At 39.2% G+C, this 18,375-nt stretch overlaps 1 protein-coding gene across 5 annotated transcripts in view; it reads left to right on the top strand.

Annotated features, from left to right (window-relative positions):
• The window catches only part of klhl29 (kelch like family member 29), a 409,579-nt gene that overhangs the window by 210,718 nt on the left and 180,486 nt on the right, over positions 1–18,375 (top strand). For all 5 annotated transcript variants that reach the window (XM_080192214.1, XM_080192217.1, XM_080192213.1 and 2 more), the window contains one exon: positions 17,799–17,946. In XM_080192214.1, the coding sequence (XP_080048340.1) occupies positions 17,799–17,946 (148 nt within the window). The remainder of the gene's footprint in view (positions 1–17,798; positions 17,947–18,375) is intronic.

Below are 18,375 nucleotides of genomic sequence, written 5' to 3'. Positions count from 1 at the left end.
TCACTAGCTTTTCCACGTCAGTTCAGGCAGAGGTTGGACTTCTCAATCAAAGTACTGCTCCTGCTTCTGCTGTCTGTTTGAGCAGGTCCTGTATGTTGTAGCTCACTCTGTGAAAATAGCAGTTGAGGCACTGTTGGAAACTTTGTTCTTGGTTTTCTCCCCATCATGAGCTGTGCTGGAGATGATCCAATGCCCTCTAACGGAGTATCCCTAAAACGCAGCAGGGCCAGTTAAGGGTCTCTTCTGCCTGCCTTCACTTTCTTCAACAGTGTGTTCCATCATTCCGTTCAACTATCAGATATTTGTGACTTGACGTATGTGGTAAAACCCCCAGTCCTGTGCAAATTTGTGAGACAGTGTTTGAGAATTGAGGACCACTTTTGAAGATCTTCAGTCTGTTTTGTTCCAATAGAAATTAGACAAGTTTATTTAAAATAAAGATACATGTCATGATAATAAGATGATTGTGGTAGTGGACTCCAGTATTAAGATACAATATGGTACACACTGCACTTCATGACCTGGAGGTCATATAGAACATGCATGAGAAATTGTAGCAAGGCTGAAGATGCATTGCAGTTTTGTGTTAACGTTCTAAAAAATGTTTTAGCAATAAAGTTGGTTTACAGCAATGGTGCTAGTCAAAACACATACCAACTGCTCCTTCACTACATGTAAGAGAAATTGTAGCAAGGCTGAAGATGTCTTGCAGTTTGTGTTCACATTCTGAAAATGTGTTAGTAATGAAGTTAGTTTACAGCACTTCAGGTATACCTGGAAGCAAAAATTGATTTCAAATTGCATGCCGACACTATAGTTAAGAAACCCCACTAACGCCACTTCTTTCTCAGAAGACTAAGGAAATTTGGCACGTCAGCTACAACTCTCTCCAACTATTACAGATGCACCATAGAAAGCATTCTTTCTGGTTGTGTCACAGCTTGGTATGGCTCCTGCTCTGCCCAAGACCGCAAGGAACTATGAAAGGTTATGAATGTGGCCCAATCCATCATGTAAACCAGCCTCCCATCCATTCACTCTGTCTGCACTTCCTGTTGCCTCAGCAAAGCAGCCAGCATAATTAAGGACCCCAATGCACCTTGGATATTCTCCCTTCCACCACCTTCCTTCGGGGAAAAGATAGAAAAGTCTGAGGTCATGTACCAACCAACTCAAGAACAGCTTTTTCCTGCTACTATCAGACTTTTGAATGGACCTACCTTGCATTAAATTGATCTTTCTCTACACCCTAGCTATGACTGTAACACTACATTCTGCACTCACCGTTCATAGAGAAGGAAAAGAAAATGTTTTGTCTGTATAGCATGTAAGAAACAGTACTTTCCACTGCATGTTAATACATGTGACAATAAATCAAATCAAAGTGATGCTCTTATTATCCTTTCTCCGCAGCACAGACACATTTTGAGTAAAAATCAACTGCTATTTGGTACTCACTGTTGTCAAATGTGAACAAGTCCACTCCGGTTTTCTGCCACTGTTCTCTGGGACACTGTCATTGAAGTGATTCTTTTTGTTGTGACTTACTTTACTTTTGGCACACTGTACATGCATTCACCATTTCCCCAATTTGTGCTCCCATTTCAGACCAATGCATTACGTCTTGACTTCTTTTGCTGCCTGTTTCTTTGCCGAGGTGACTTTCGTGCATGCGTTGCAGCAGTTCTTTCCTCGGTGTTGCAAGAATTATCATCTTTTCTCCCTTCAAAGTATTCTCTCTGTTACGTGAAGTTCCTCAGGAAAGTTCCAGTACAGTTAATAGCAGAAGGGACACTGCTCTGATGTGTGGGCCAGCCATTTTACACAAATTGCTGCACTTTTCTCAGGATTGCGATATTCTGTGTCACTTCTCTGATCTCGTACCGTCACAGGTAAGTTCTTCATCAGCCTGTGAACCTGTGCTTCGTCTTCTTCTTCTACTTCTTCCTTGACAGGTAGATATGTCCGTGATAGAATATATTACATGTCGTTGCCCAGTTTATATTTAACTCTGATCTGGTACTTCTGCAGATAAGTAGTAATCTTTGGATTCTTGGTGGTGGTGCACAGTTCAGGGGTTTAAGTGTAACTTCCAAAGGCTTATGATTAGACTGTACCTTGACATCTCTGCCATAGGCAAACCGGCAGAAATGTTCTAGGCCAAACACCATTATTAGCATTTCTTTCTCCATTTGGGTGTAACGTTGCTGAGTTTCAGTCATTGCTTTTGAAGCATACACCACTGGTGCTTCAGATTGCAAGAGGACAGCTTGTAAGCCTGTTTTTGAAACGTGCACTGATACCTTGACTGGCTGACAGACGTTGTAATAATTAACATCGGTAACTGGATTAGTGTTCTCTTTAGACTGGTCAAAGCTCCTTGGTGACTTTGTTCCCAGTGCCATTGTACGTTATTTTGTAAAATTTCTCTTGAGAGGTGCTGTCAGACCTGATGTGCAGAATTAATTTCCCAAGATAGGGCACCATGCCCAAAAATCTCTCCTAAGTTTTTCTTATATTCTGGAGGTGACATGTTCACAACTGCTTCAATTTTACTCTGGTCTGGCTTTAGTCCCTCACTTGTTAGCACTTTATTTCATGAAGACCTATTTTGTACTTATCCTGCTTCAACTTGAAGTTCCTTTCTCCAGCTTCTGCCAGCACCTGCCTCAGTCTGTGGTTGTGTTCTTCTTGTGTGGCTCCCAGACAAACACATGATCCATTTAGGTTCCCATGCCCTCTGACCCTTCAAACAGCTGCTTCACTGACTTATGGAATCCCTCAAGAGCTGAATTAGAACAAAAAGGTATGCGTAAAAACCTGTAGCTCCAATTGGAGCTGTGTTTAACCAGCTTGATTTGCTAGAAGCCTAGACTGACGTAAAAAGGCTGAATATAATTTAGCATCAAGTAGCTTATGTGTGATCTCAACTACTATGGGCAACCAATAATGCTGTCTTCGTACTGCCTGTTTTAGATTTCTGGGATCCAGACAGACACTCAGATTTTCATCTGATTTTTTCTACAGTTACACTTGGATGAAACCATTTTGTTGATTCTTCAATTTTCCTGATGACCTGAAATCTCCCCATAAAGTCCATCTCTGCTTTGTCAGTCTCTCAACTACTATCCTGGATGGGTGTATTTTGGGTTTCACATTTTTGTCAACCTTGATGATGTGTTTTTCCTTCAGGCAACCAATCCCCTTGAAAACATCTTTGTACTCCCTCAGGATCTTATCAGAGGTCACGGTCATTATTCTCTTGATTAGCTTAAGGCTTTTACAAAGCCCTGATTCCAAGAATGTGTTACATCGCTTTTCACTACTAGAAATGGAAGACCTTTTTTTGTTCACGTTAAGTGAGCATTGGCCTTTTACTTCAATTTCTTCACCTGTGTAAGTGGACAGCTTCATTTTTGTTTTAGTCAGCTGTTTTCCTTTACTTATCTTACGATCAGGCCTCTGGGAATGATATTTGCTTGTGCACCTGTGTCAAGCTTGAAATTCATCACGTTGGCAACTTTCAAACCAACTTTCCATTTGTCTTCTTTCAATGTGCTGTTACTGCACCAAGGAAAAGTTCAGATTCAGTGTGTGCGTCCTCATCTGCAGTCGTGTGCACTTTCTTTGATTTGCACATCTTAGCAAAGTAGTTTAGCTTATCACAGTTTTTGCACTGCTTTCCATAGGCTGGACAGCTGCCTGGTAAGGACTCTATTTTGCATCAACTGCATTTAAGTGTTTTAATAATGCCAATATTTTTAACTTCAGGTTATCCATTTGATTTTTCAGTAAGAAGTCTCACAACACCAGGTTAAAGACCAACCAGTTTATTTGATAGTAAACCCACAAGCTTTCGGGGTTTGCCCCTTTGTCAGGTGGCCCCAGTGCTGTTTCTGTTTAACTGCATGTAATTGCTTCTGTGTCTGTTGTGTATTAAGTTCTATCATCATCTGTTTAAAATGGCATTTTGTTGTCTCTGCTGCTCTGTGGATATTTATTGCTTTCTCCAGGGTGGGATCCACTTCTCTCTCTCAAGCTGTTCTTTCAGAGAATCATTTGCGATCCTGAAAATGATTTTACCTTGGATGAGTGATTCAAGCTTTCTAGATTCACACAATTTAGCTTATTTTCTCAGCTCAGTTACCTACTGACTAATGTTGTCACTGCCTTGTGTGTGCACGTATAGAATTAGTATCATTCACAAATTATATTTTTCTTAGGGCTGCAGCTTGAAATTTTCCCATTATTTCTTTCTAGTCATTTTTTTCTCATCACTTTCAAATGCCAATCTGCTCTAAACTTCTAGAGTTTCTTCCCCTGTTATGTGAAGAAAGCTGGAACACTGTACCTGTGGGTCATTCTGTCACTGCCTGTTACAGTGAGCGACAGACAGAAGCACTGCTAGAAGCTTCTCCAGTTTTAAATGGTATTGCCCTCCAAACTGAGCTCTGCCGGTGGTTTCAAAACCTCCATTGATGTGTTTAGATTACTTCTGACGGCATGTCTTGCTTCAGTGTTGCAGAATGACTGACACCATTGGAGCAAACTAACTTTATTAGTAACACAGTTTCAGAAACATGAATACAACTGCAAAGCATCTGTACTCTTGCTAGACTCTTTTACATCTGCTATCTGACTGTTGACCACCAGGTCAGGTTACCCCATGAAGTACAGAGAGTACCTTATTGTATCTAATACTGGAGTCCATTACCACAATCACTGTATTATCATGACAGCATGGATTGAAGATTGGCTAGTTAACATGAAACAGAGAGCTGGCATGAGTGTGTGTTTTACTGTTGGCAGGATATGACATGTGTTCCAGGGATTGGTGCTGGGCCCTCAACCATTTACAATCTGATATTAATGACTTAGATGAAGGGACTAAATTACGGTTGCTAAATTTTATAGATAGGTTAGGTAGTGGGTAAAAATCTGGCAAATGGAGTATAATGGGGGGGAGAAATGTGAAATTGTCCATTTTGGCAAGAATATAAAATGTTTTTACTTTATGGTGAGAGGATGCAGAGGGATCTGGGTGTCTGTAGGAGCTTATCATAGACCTATATATTAAGCTGGCTTTCGTGTGAGAGATTTCTCTTTAATTACAGTTCAGTAAATACAACGAACTCACTGAGACAGTAATTCTGATTGAAGATGTACTTTATTGCCCAGGCCTGATCCACGTGCGTAGGAGGATGATGTGGGACAGGCCAAATTATTCTAACTTGCACAGTTATCAGTATTACAATTACATATTTTTCAAAAATCATTTGCCCCCCACCTCTTTTGCTCATCTTAGCTGGTTATGAGTCAATCAATTTAGCATGAATCATTTACCTTGGCCAATAACATTTCACATTCCATGGCAACATGAGAAAGCATAGGTCCGTAGAGTCCAAAAGTTCTTGCCCACGGTCTCCTAGCAATGCCCATATGTAGGTCCGTAGAGTTCAAAAGTTCTTTTCCCACTGTCTACTTAGCAACCTCTTATCAGGAAAATTGAATTATTCTTTTCATTGTATTGGCTGGGAAGTTTGTACTTTCTAAAACCTACATTGATAAGAGTCCATTTTGCTTCACTCAGTAGCTGTAGGAATATGGTGGTTCTTGCTCAGCTGTACGCCATCATGCCTTTTGAGTATCATTAGCCAAGGTGTATGCTTCAATACAGAATATTATATGTATTCAAAGAATACATGGTTAAATTTTCTAACAGTTGCTAAATGTGTTTCTTCACAAACTGTACCTTTGTAACTCCAGGTACTTTATACATTTCTTTACTATTTTCACTCAGAATTAGTCTATCTTGATCTATTAGTTTTTTTAGTCCTAACCCTAACCCCTCTAACATATGCTCCCTCTTTGCCCTTGGCCCACCCAAGATCAGGCCACTAAATGGATGTTTTTAACTAAATGTTCTTGGGTCTAGAAGGGTTATTTGGCATTTGGGATCACCTTTTCTCTCAATTTCTCTGCCACTATTGTTACTGCACACCATGTAGACTTGACTACTTGTGCACAGCAGCATTTGAGCAGGTACACAATTACAATAAATGCGAGGATCACAATAAGAAAGAACACAATCCCTTGTACGAATGATGTTCCCAGGGAGCCTAGATTGCCTGAAGCCCAGCCCCCGAGAGTAAAGGGTTGAACCTGCTTGAGTTTCTCAACCTCTCTCTTTTTTAATATGAGCAGCTAGATTGGTTACGAATTCTGAATTATCTGGTATATATGTATAACACTCTGGCCCAATTATGACACATGTTCCACCCCTGGCTGCCAAAATAAAGTGGAGTGCCATTCAATGCTGAAGTTTCATGGTGCGCGTAGCAATCATCTCACCATTGATTTCAGTAAGGGTATTGGCTGTATTATTAGCAACTTTATACAAAATTTGAAATTAGATTATTGTCTTCTTGTGTTAGCCCCCCAATCCCATACCAAGGGAGCAACATGCCAAAGTAGCATTCTATTAGCGTGATAGAATGTCGATGTCTCATCAAAGGAGGAAGACGAGGAGAATGTTAAATATATGGCATTACGTATCCAAGATAACATGATCCCTTCCATCTGACAGGGAGCCAAGGAAATGTTCTGTCCCCATAAATCCAATATTTACCATTAAGAGTTTGTTAGGTGTTGCTCCCCCTAAAGCAATAAGAGGCATTACAAGATTGATCTCCACTGGGTGGACTTATGCACGGCCAGCTGGTCCAGTTTACAGTGTTGCAACATTCACTTGTACCTAAATTACTCCTAGGACCTTCCTTATTCTCAATAAAATATATCCCCTTTGGTTCTGGTACTTTTTGTTTCAGGATGAAATTGGGAGCTGATTTGATATGTTAAAGACAGGTGTATATCTCTGCATGTGATCTAACCTACTTGCAAAGGATGTACTACTGAGGAATTTCATCCTGTCATAAACACTAGAATATCCTGATATCCGAGATCCAGGGAACCTAAAGTACTGGGAACGTTGGTCTGACACAATCAATTCAGACCATGTCGGGCACTGGCTACAAAGGTATTCCTCCCCCAGCACGTATAGGGACATGCGAACAAACTCAACACATGGAGTGGTTAGAAATTCTAGCATAAGTATATGCCATATACAAGCAAGTGTTGACATGCAGTTCTCGAGGAACGATGAATGACTTGAAGACCTGGTCCCATCTGAATTAAAACCAGTAAACTTCACATCAAAAGAATAGAAACATGTAATCATTTTGACAGTCAACTATCAACAATCTCTATATCTCTTCTATGTCCTTGATTGTGGACCAGCATTGGGCAAGTAAAATTTTTAATTACGCTCTGGTGTAGCAACCGCATTACATTCAGCTACAAGCTGATTACCCTGATTTCTTGGTGCTATGATTTGGTCTGATCTATTAGCTCACCTGCAAATCCAAATTATCCCTATTATCACTAATGCGGCTACAAAAGCTATGAGGATCCCGGTTCTACAGGATTATCCACCCATTACAGCAATGTTGTTATTACTGGATTGCTCATCAGGATGTGAACATAAGAACATAAATAGGAGCAGGGGTAGGCCATCTAGCCCTTCGAGCCTGCCCCTCCATTCAATAAGATCATGGCTGATCTGAAGTGGATCAGTTCCACTTACCCACCTGCTCCCCATAACCCTTAATTCCCTTATGGGTCAGAAATCTATCTACCCGTGACTTAAACATATTCAACGAGGTAGCCTCCACCACTTCAATGGGCAGAGAATTCCAGAGATTCACCACCCTCTGAGAGAAGAAGTTTCTCCTCAACTCTGTTCTAAACTACTGCTCCCCCCCACCCTCCCATTTTGAGGCTGTGCCCTCTAGTCCTGGTTTCCTTTCTAAATGAAAAGAATATCTCTACCTCTACCCTATCTAGCCCCTTCATTATCTTGTAAGTCTCTATAAGATCCCCCCTCAGCTTTGTAGCTGAGCAAGTACATGTGGTTTCAGCTGTGTCCAATGCCGCCATTGTGGACTGTACATTTCATTGATAAGACCATATGTTTGTCTTGTGACAATCACACTAATAGGCCTTTCCCAATGGATCCCTAGCCCTTTTTTTTATCTAATTGAGTTTCACCATTACCTTATCCTCTGGTGTGAGTAATTTAGGAGTGTTCCCCTCAGCCAATTTCATCCAATCTCTGTGCCGCCGTTGAGTGACTATCTGCTTTTTCAGAGAATGTAAATGGTTGACTAAATCCCTCTTACACTGAAACACTGTTTCTCCACTAACTTCATGTTTTCCTTCCCCTGTTATTACATCCTCGGGGAGGCGCATTGCCCTCCCAGTTATCAGTTCAAAAGGGTTAATGCTATTCCTCAACCAGGAGTAGCTCAATGTTACAAGCAAAATATGTACCCAATTGTTCCCTTCTTTTAAAAGGGCTTTGGCTAAACTATTCTTCGGTGTTCGATTCATTCATTCTACCATTCCTGAGTTCTATGGGTGATATGATATGTGAAACCTTTGTTTTTTTCTACAGACTTTTCTTAAAACTCTTCCTGTGAAGTGAGTGCCCTGGTCTGAATCCAACTGAACAGGCATTCCTACCTAGATATAATTTCATTCGCCAATATCAAAGCTACAGTTTTGGCTGTGGCATCCTTATATGGGAATGCTTCAACCCATTGAGTAAAATGATCAATAATTTCTATGTTCTATTCAGGTTAGAGGGTCATTAGATTGGTTCCACTGGTCAGTGCAACATCGAGGGCCGAAGGGCCTGTACTGCGCTGTAATGTTCTATGTTCTACTAAAGAATAGATCTTCCTTTTCACTCTAGTTTGTGGCCCTGTGAAATCCATTTGTAAATATTACCATCTTTCTTTGGGTTTGTGTCTTGACTTGTTCCCCATCTTAATCCTGCAGTGATGCCTGGTTCCACCAGGGTACACTGTAAGCATCTCTGACAGAAAGTTATGTCTCCTCCCATATCTTTCCATCACCAACAATTTCCAATTAAATTGACCATCTTATCTCTGCTTGTATGAGCCAATCCATGGTATACCTTTAACAAGGTTTGCGGCATTGCTTCTGGTGCTATTATTTTCCCCCCTCTTCTCCAGTCACCGTCATGACCTTTCTGTCCTCATGGCTTTTCCACTTCTGCTTCTGTTCCTCTGACACTTGTTCCTGTACTTCTTCACATTAATGTCTGTATTGTCACTATCTTGTAATGCTGCCACACCTGTTTGTGTCCCTTCCAAATTCTCTTTTAACAAGTCTTTTGCTGCTTTGTCAGCTTGACTGTTTCCATTCTGTGCTTGACTCTTAATCTCCTTATGTGTCTGCACTTTGATTACAGCTGCTTCTGGGGGACTACAGGCTGCTTGGATCAGATCTTAAATCAAATTCCCATGCTGTACCTGTGCCCCACTAGATGTAATGAAACCACATCTGTCCCAAGCTGTCATATAATCATGAATTACCCCAAAAACGTATTGCCTGTATAGACATTAACTAATTTCTCTTTGCCCCATTCTAAAGCTTCAGTTAAAGCTAACAACTTTGCTACTTGTGCTGAATTACTCCTTGGGATTTTTTTCTCCTGCAATCGCTTTTCCTCCTTCATTTACCACTGCCCGTGCAGTATGAGGTTCACCGTTAACATATTTTCTATCTCCTACATATAGGTCTAGATCTACATATAGGTTAATTCCCCCTTTCACCTATGAGTGATTCTTCTGCTAAACCTTCACTTGCTCTCTCATTTCTGCAACACATCTGTGCTCTGTTCCTTGCGCTGTCAATCCTCTTGCAGGATTTTCCCTTACATCCCTGCTGATTTCCACATGCCTGTCTTCTGGCAAGATGTTTGCTTTCTACTTTGAATGTCTTCCATCAAACTCTTTTCAATCTCCCAGCTTCTAAAAGCTGGACAGCTGTGGAGAATTATTTTCCCTTTGGTGTGAGTGGCTTTGAAACACTTATTTCCCATAAGGCACATACTATTGCTCTCACATATTGATGCATATACCCCTGGCAACTGAACGTAGTTGAGTGGAGTAATACCCTAGTAGTCTTAATCTGTCCTCATGTTATTGGGCTACCACTGTGGCTTGCATTCCATCATTCTGTTGACAGAAAATGTGAAACATTTTACTGAAATCTGCTAATCCTAATGCAGGAGCTTTTGCCATAGCTTGCTTTATATTGGAAAAAGCCTCCCTTCCTCCTTTAATCAAATCCTGTAAAGGTTTTGCAAACACTGCATACTCTTCCACAAAATTTCTGCAATAATTAAAGTCCTAACACTTAAATCACCCCTTTTGTGGTAAGTGATCTTTGCGCACAAGGCATAGCTTTTGTTCAATCTTCTGGAATTTTTTTTGCCTTGGTATATAATATGTTCTTTGTATGTCACTTGTTTCTGCACCAATTGAGCTTTGCTGGGATTTAGCTTAAGACCAACTTCCTGAATTGTTTGAATCACTGTGTACAGCTAAGCAGTGTACTATTGAACTGTTTCATGCTATCAAAATGTCATCCACAAATTGGTCATTCCTGCTCAATCTAAAGGTTCTGTTATCTGTGCTACTCAGCTACTGAAGTAATCCAATTCCAAATGCAGCAATGACGATATCCAGGCTTAGGCTGACAAGTGGCTAGTACCATTCATGCCAAACAAGTGCCAGGCAATGACATCTTCAATAAGAGAGGATCTAACCATCACCCCTTGACATTCAATGGCATTACCATAGCTGAATTGTCCAGTATTAATGTACTGGGTGGATTACCATTGACCAGAAATTGAATAGGACTAGCCACATAAATACTGTGATTGTCAGATCAGGTCAAGGGCTAGGAATCCTGTGCTGAGTAACTTGCCTCCTGACCCTAAAATCCTGTCTACCGTCTATAAGGCGTAAGTCAGGAGTGTAATGGAATGCTCTCCAATTGCCTGGATGAGAGCAGCTCCAACAACACTCAAAAAGCTCAACACCATCCAGGACAAAGCAGCCCTTTTTATTCTACCCCTTCCTCAAATATTCCTTCTGTCATCACACAGTGGCAGCCATGTGTACCATGTGTAAGATGCTCTGAAGGAACTCACCAAAGTCCCTTAGGCAGCACCTTCCAAACCCACAACTGCAACAAACTGGGGGAAGATCAGCAGATAAACACCACCACCACCTGGAAGTTCCACTCCAAGTCACCACCATCCTGATTTGGAAATATATCACTGTTCCTTCATTGTCATAGGATCAAAATCCTGGAACTCCTCCTCTAACAGTACTATGAATGTACCTACACTTCACGCACTACTGCAATAGAAGGCCACTTACCACCACCTTCTCAAGGGCAACTAGGGATGGGCAATAACTGTTGGTGTAGCCAGCATTGACCACATCCCAAAAAATGAATAAATTGAAAAAGTTGATTGGTGGAGGGATGCTTGAAGCAACTAAGGAATTGTTGCTGTTAATCAAAAACTGGGCAAATTGTTGCACCAAACAAAATTGCCTGTTTAAGAAAAATTCTAGAATGGCTACAGTTTTACAAACCATGGAGGTACTCAGACATGCATCTATTTTGGAGGATTTAAAAATGCTGCCTTTTCACAGCATTGTTTTACAGTGATAAGGAAATTCTGTCAGATGGGTGGTAATGAATGTTTGTAATGTAAATGATTAACAAGCTAGGACTGGAATTCAGAATAGCAGGACTAATGATACAAAGTAATTCTATAACACAAAATTGTTATTGAGACACTTTTGAATTGATAAGGAAGAAAAAGGCCAAAGCAATGACTACTGAGCACTAATTTACCCTGTTGGCTATGCTATAGGAAGCAAGTCTTAGAGAATAAATCTGGACGTTTCTTCAGACCTGTTGTTGGAACCAAGGATAGTTTGAGTCCTGGGCACTGCAGTTTAAGGGGCTGGCAGGTAGAGTTAATGTGAAACTAAGTACTGTATCACCCACTCAGTTGTGTAAGAGTTGCACCTAGGGTTCAGTATAGTGTTGGACAGAGTGATGTATAGAAGTCAGCATTGAGACAGCTCCTAGCTTGGAACTTTACTGTAACTATGTATACAGTTTCCAGTCTTTATGGACAGGCAGGTGCCAATTTAAACAGCACAAATTTCTCCTCATCACCCAAACAAAAGTAGAAAGCTGTTTTGATTTGTTTACTCTTTATAATAGTGGTGGTGTATTTCCCAACCCCTTGGTTTTGGTGTGATCCAATTTACTATTAATAACTACACAGTAAACTTGAGATAAGATGACCTCAAATTGTTAGTTTATTTGCACACATGTGTAACACAGACACTGAATTAACATCGTCTTCCTTGTATTCAGAAAGAGCAAGATAGAGCAAAGAAAGATTTGCAGTACAAAGACCACAGAAAAATAGAAATATTGTTTTCACATGGGTTCCAGAGACCAGAATAAAAGTCCAATGGGGTATTCTTTCACAAGATTGGATGCTTAAAACCAATGCTGGAACATTCACTTACCCCGTGGTGTTGACTTCACAAGATGAGATCAGAATGCAAAGATGAATCTGTCTTATAAGCAGTGATATAAACCTTCCAAAAGAAGTAGGATGTACGGGGCCAAATATCCAATTTGGATTGAGATGCTTTCTTGTGGTTTGCTAGTTGGATGTTAACATACTAAGCTTTTCAGTTCAGCAAGGTTATATTGCTTGTTCTGTAAGTCAGAGGCTCATGCCACATGATTTCCACCTCTCCGCTACCTTTGACAAAGAATATGCATCCATTGTCTGAATTCCTCTAACTGTTAAATATCTCAGCCATTAGGAAGGTTGTGGGCCCTTTGACTTTGCATATAATCAGTCTCGTTCTGGCAAGATTGGGTTATTAAATGCAGATGGCTTTTGTGTAGTTCTCTTTGAAGTTAGGTGGTATGGTCTACAGGAGTCATTAGTGGCTTCTCTAAGATGATGAGCTGCGAGAGTTCCTAAAGCTGCCAGGTGGAGTTTTTTTATTTTCAGGGGTCACAGGCAGACAATTTCATACTAATAGTTTCACGTTCTCCCCTGTGAGTTGGCTAAAGCAAACTTTCTTATAGCAAAAAATAATTTCCCTGATACATTGGTTGGGGTAAACTCCTGGTCCTAATCATTTATGGTCTTTTCATTTTAGCCATTTTAAAGGTCTTGTTCAACTTTAAAAATTTTGAGGAATAATGACAAGGATGTCTATATATTTTATGAAAAGGTACAGTGTGAAGTCTTAGTCCCCCATGTATTTAAGACTACAAATAACCTAAGACCTTCTGAACTGCAGCCAACATCTTAACAGGCACCATCAGAAACCCACAGTTTATGTCCAATATTTTATAGTGTGCCATCAATGGCAGAGACGCTCCATACCTATTATTGAACAACATACTGAACCTAAAAAAGCATCTTCTATCCTACTCCTCCTCCAGAAGACTTGCAATATTTGGGACTTGTGGTTGAGTCATATGATTGAAGCTTAGAAGACCACTAATGTCCATATATTCATGCTTGGTTTTCATATTCACCACAGAGTAAATATGGATGACTTGAAATTTTTGGCATTTGTTTATTTATTTACTACTTCAAACACTAATGCTGGCTGCAGGCTAATATAGATCCGCATGCTCCCCTGTGTGCATTGGTTAAAGCAAGCTTGCTTACTACAAGGAGGAATTTCTCTGATACATTGGTTGGAGTAAGCACATGACCCTAGGCATTTGCGGCTGAAAGTCAGGCCTAATTTTTTTTTAAAAAATAAACTATACTAAGTGTTGCTTCCATATTTACCGAGCTTACAAGAGAAAATACAATCAAAATACATTGAATAGCATGCTCCTTCTTTCCAGGCAAAAGAAATTGATTTTTTTGCAATGTTCATATGTTAGCAGTTTATCTGCAAATATCATAAACAGTTTTATTTGTCATGAATAAGATAGAAAATGAAATATGGTTACCATATGCTTTAAGTTTCCATATGCTCTATTTCAAGCATAGGAAACTCCAGTTGTGGTCCTTCTCCAACTTTAAATAAGCAACAACTTAATTATTTAATAACAAGTAACAGCAATTGGCCTTGAAAATCTTATTAAAGTAAGCCATAATGAGAGTATGTAATATGTTCCAACTTTGAACAAAACTTCCATAACTTGAAAGCATTCTAAATTTAGAGTAAGTTGGAAATGGGCTTACTACATATTCTATAAATAATTTACATTTTGAGGTAATACATGCAAATGAGCTGTACCTATAATTTGTTACAAAGTATCTGTCTGCAGCTACAGGTTGCTGAGAGCCACTCTCTGCCCAACTTCTGGTGGCAGAACTGAAACATTAGAATTTATAGCATTATATAGCAGGTAATACAGCAGATCCACCTTCTGACCTTGGACTGTGCCATATTGCTGGATAAAGTGCCCTCTTGTTCTTCTAGGAAAATAGAATTGCTTAGTGACTGTGAACGTATGAGTGACTTGGGCATATCGATTTTAACTGTGACCTGGGCCACTGTGGACTGCCCTTTAACAGTCAGAATACAAAGGGAGAAAAAAGAAATTTCACCACACATGATGTACTTGAGGTCGTAATCCTACCTTTGGTGTCGGGAGAAGGACCTGAATACTGAATAATGCCTCTGTCCTCTATACACCATTACATAAGCTAAATTAGCTCAAATGTGCAAGCAGGTTCCCTTAAGGATTTTAGGCCTGTTAAAAGCCAGCAATGCATTTTTCTGCAGGGACATTGTAATTTCACAAGGAAAGTTGGTCCTCTTGAATGGTGAGGAGATCACATGCATTTTCTGGTGTGATTTGTGTATTTTTAATAAATATGTTTCTTAGTCTCATATGATTTCTTCTTGTCGCTTAAAACTGCTGCGTAGTATGCAATCCATCTCTTTAAACAGTATGTTAGAAATTATCACTTTACTATTTTCCCCAGTTAAAAACATTTGCCAACTGAAGCTAATCAGCTTTGTTTGCATATATATATGTATATGTGTATATATATATATATATATATATATATATATACATATATAAGAATTTCAAATTTTCAAGACAATATGGCCCACCCTGGGCCCAAAAAGCTCTCACCAAAATTTCTTCAGCCTTTTCTTCAATAGCTACTAGTAATTCATTTAAGAACTGCTGATTGAGCCTCTCAATTCATTGCCATTCCTATCTGAAAATTACAAGCCAGCTTTTACATACAACCTGACGTCATGGTGACACAACAGTTAGCACTGCTGCCTCACAGTGCCAAGGATCGGGGTTTGATTCCCGGCTTGGGTCACTATCTGTGCGGAATCTGCACATTCTCCCTGTGTCTACATGGGTTTCTTTCCATAGTCCAAAAGACGCATTGGTTAGGTACATTGCCATGCTAAATTCTCCCTAAGTGTACCTGAACAGGCGGCGGAGTGTGGCGACGAGGGAATTTTTCACAGTAACTTCATTGCTGTGTTTAATGTTAGCCAACTTGTGACACTATTAAATAAACTTCAAAACTTTAACCTGAACTGGATATTCAAGTGCCTTTCCATCTTAAATAAAGTGCTACTTGTCCATTTACCATCCTGAAATTGCATCATTGGAACTTGGGTCATCAACAAGGTGGCCATGGCATCACCCTGTGATATTTTTTGTTTAAATTAGTGATTGTTCATTTTTCAGGCAAGAAATCAATGGCTGCGAATTGAAAATTTTCACCTATGCTTTTCTCATGAAATTTCTTTGCAAGAGTAAAAACACCACAATGAAGCAAAGTTCAAGCGACTTTTTTTTTAAGATCCACTGAATTAGAATCACTGAATTTTATAGCAAGGAGGAGGCCATTTAGCCCATCATGTCTGCATTGGCTCCTGAAAAAGCGACCTAATCCTGTCTGAAGTTGCTCAGCATCATCTTCATAATTCACTATTCTTCCTAGCTTAGTATTATCTGAAAATTTAGAGATTTTGCACTCAAAGCCCACCTCTTATTTATGTAAATCAGAAAACGAAGGGTCCCAACACTGATCCCTGGAAAACACCATTTTCAATTCAACTCCAGGCTGAGAAATGCCCATCTATATCCCCCTCTTTTTGCTATCTCTGAGCCAACTTCTAATCCATGCTTTGAAGGACCCATCAATCCCAAAGATTTTTAATTTGCTAACCAACCTAATATATGTTGCACCATATCAAATGCTTTCTAAACATCCAAACGTTCTCGGCACTACCTTCATCCACTGGCTATGTTGTCTCATCAAAAAATTCAGACATGACCTGTCCTTGACAAAGCCATGTTGACTGTTTCGTATTAACTTATTTTGCTTTTGATGTATATTTATCTTATCCTATATTTTGGCTCCATCAGTTATACTACTATTGACGTCATGCTGACAAGTCCACAATTCCCTGGGTTATCTTTTGTCCCTTACTTAAACAATGACATCACATTTGCAGTCCTCCCTAAGACTAATTCTGTAACCAAATTTGCATGCATCTGCAAATTGGTTTGTTTCTCAGACTTCTGAGTTAGATCCTAATACCATTTTTTGGAGATTGAGGGTTCACCTGATTTACAAAACGAAGAAAATCCCCCAATGAGAACATTTGTGCAATAATCCAATGTTCTGAATGGCGAATGAGGTTGCCTTAATAAATATATAAGATGATGCCGGGCATCATTCATTCATCTTGCTGAACTCTTGTTGGTTAATCTTTTCACTTATCTGTTTTGTCATTACTCAGCATTGACTTAATTCTGATCCAGTTTGTTTCAAATACTACCATATTGATTTGAGTAATAAAGAACAACATTAAATAGTCAAAACTTCTCTGGCTACAATCTTAAATACAGGTCATTCTAAAAATTCTCCTAATAAAAATACTGCATCTGTATTTTACCTGTGTTTTAGTTCATACCTACAATAAATTATGTAATGTTTCTGTAAATGACTTGTGATGTTTGATGTCTCCTGCATGCTCTTTGTAACTGATGCTATTACTCTTATTTATTAGTATGTCTGCTGTATAAAGAATATATATCCCAGAAAGATTATTGAAGACAAGATCATTTAAAACTGAAATAGTGTTGTTACTCCCTTCCTTTGTTTAGTAACCACTGGTGTTTTTTAATAAAATCATATATCGTAGGATATTTATTATTAGTGTTAAAACACACTCAGAAATGTTTTGCCACTGTTCATCTACATTTTTGTTTGGTATGAAGGGGAATTATGGTATAATAAAAATATTTATCTTCACCTATGATTCCCTGCTGAGCTCAACCTATTTTACTTTGCTGACTCCCTCAAAATTCATCTGCTGAGTTTATTACACACTTGGGACTGCACTCTGGTTGTTAGCGTAGAAAATGTATTCTGGAAATTTCCAGGTCATTTTTTTTTCCCTTTACTGAACAAAAGGCTTAAGAACCAGCTTGCAGCTTTGGCATTTGTTGGCAAAAAATGAGAGATTTAACAAAATCAAAAATTGGTATCTCAGCTTTCAGAAAATTGGAGACTATAAACAGGTAACCAAATAACACTGGACTCAATGGTTTGAAAGATGTTATCTTGACAAAAGACAAATGTAATTCATTTTGACTTTTAATTTATTGATGTGGAATAGCATATACAGAAAGTATGAATTCCAACAGTAAAAGAGTGGAATGGAACAGAGTATACAATAGGTTTTGAAATATATTGTAAAATAATTCCAAAGAGAGCGTAGACATAAGGATGGTTTTGTATGATGCATATTACCAGGCACAATGTTTAAATGCATATATTTTTGTCTTCCCAAATGCAGCCTTCAAGCATTTCTAAGATTGACAGTCAGACACAAGGACAAATGCTCAGTAAAAGTGTGAGGTGGGGACAAACTCCTATCAATCAGTCAACTCCCTGGGACACAGATGAACCTCCATCCAAGCAAATGAGAGAAATAGAAAATGCTGGTATGTGTTTTTTTTTGCTGAAACCCAGGAGAAAGCACAAATTCCTCTTTTTTTTTAATAATGAAGTAATTGAGTGGTTCTCTCAAGAGTATGGAACAATAAACAGATCTTGCGTTGATTAAATAGCAAAGTTGCAGGCTGAGACCATTTTTAATCAAAGCGACAGTGTTGTTTATTGCCATAACATTGAGCAAGAAAATGGTTGAGGCTGTTCCACTCAAAAGTTGTATAAAATATTCAAAGCTGGCGGTTTCAATTCAACTAGCAGGTAATAGTCCTAATTCAACATTAGCATTAAAGTAAAGGATGTTCTGAAAAGTTGCCACTAACCGAAACATGATTTACTTGGATGCTGATAAGCAGTTGTACCCTCTTTGTTAATAATTTATAATTAAAAATGGAGTCTTTTTCTAAGGCACTGTCAAAATT

Source organism: Carcharhinus amblyrhynchos, chromosome 7 (assembly GCF_965287045.1).
Source record: "Carcharhinus amblyrhynchos chromosome 7, sCarAmb.v2.hapA, whole genome shotgun sequence".
Lineage (NCBI taxonomy): Eukaryota > Metazoa > Chordata > Chondrichthyes > Carcharhiniformes > Carcharhinidae > Carcharhinus > Carcharhinus amblyrhynchos.
The sequence above is the reverse complement of the archived record's forward strand: the minus strand, read 5'-3'. Positions and strand labels throughout refer to the sequence as shown.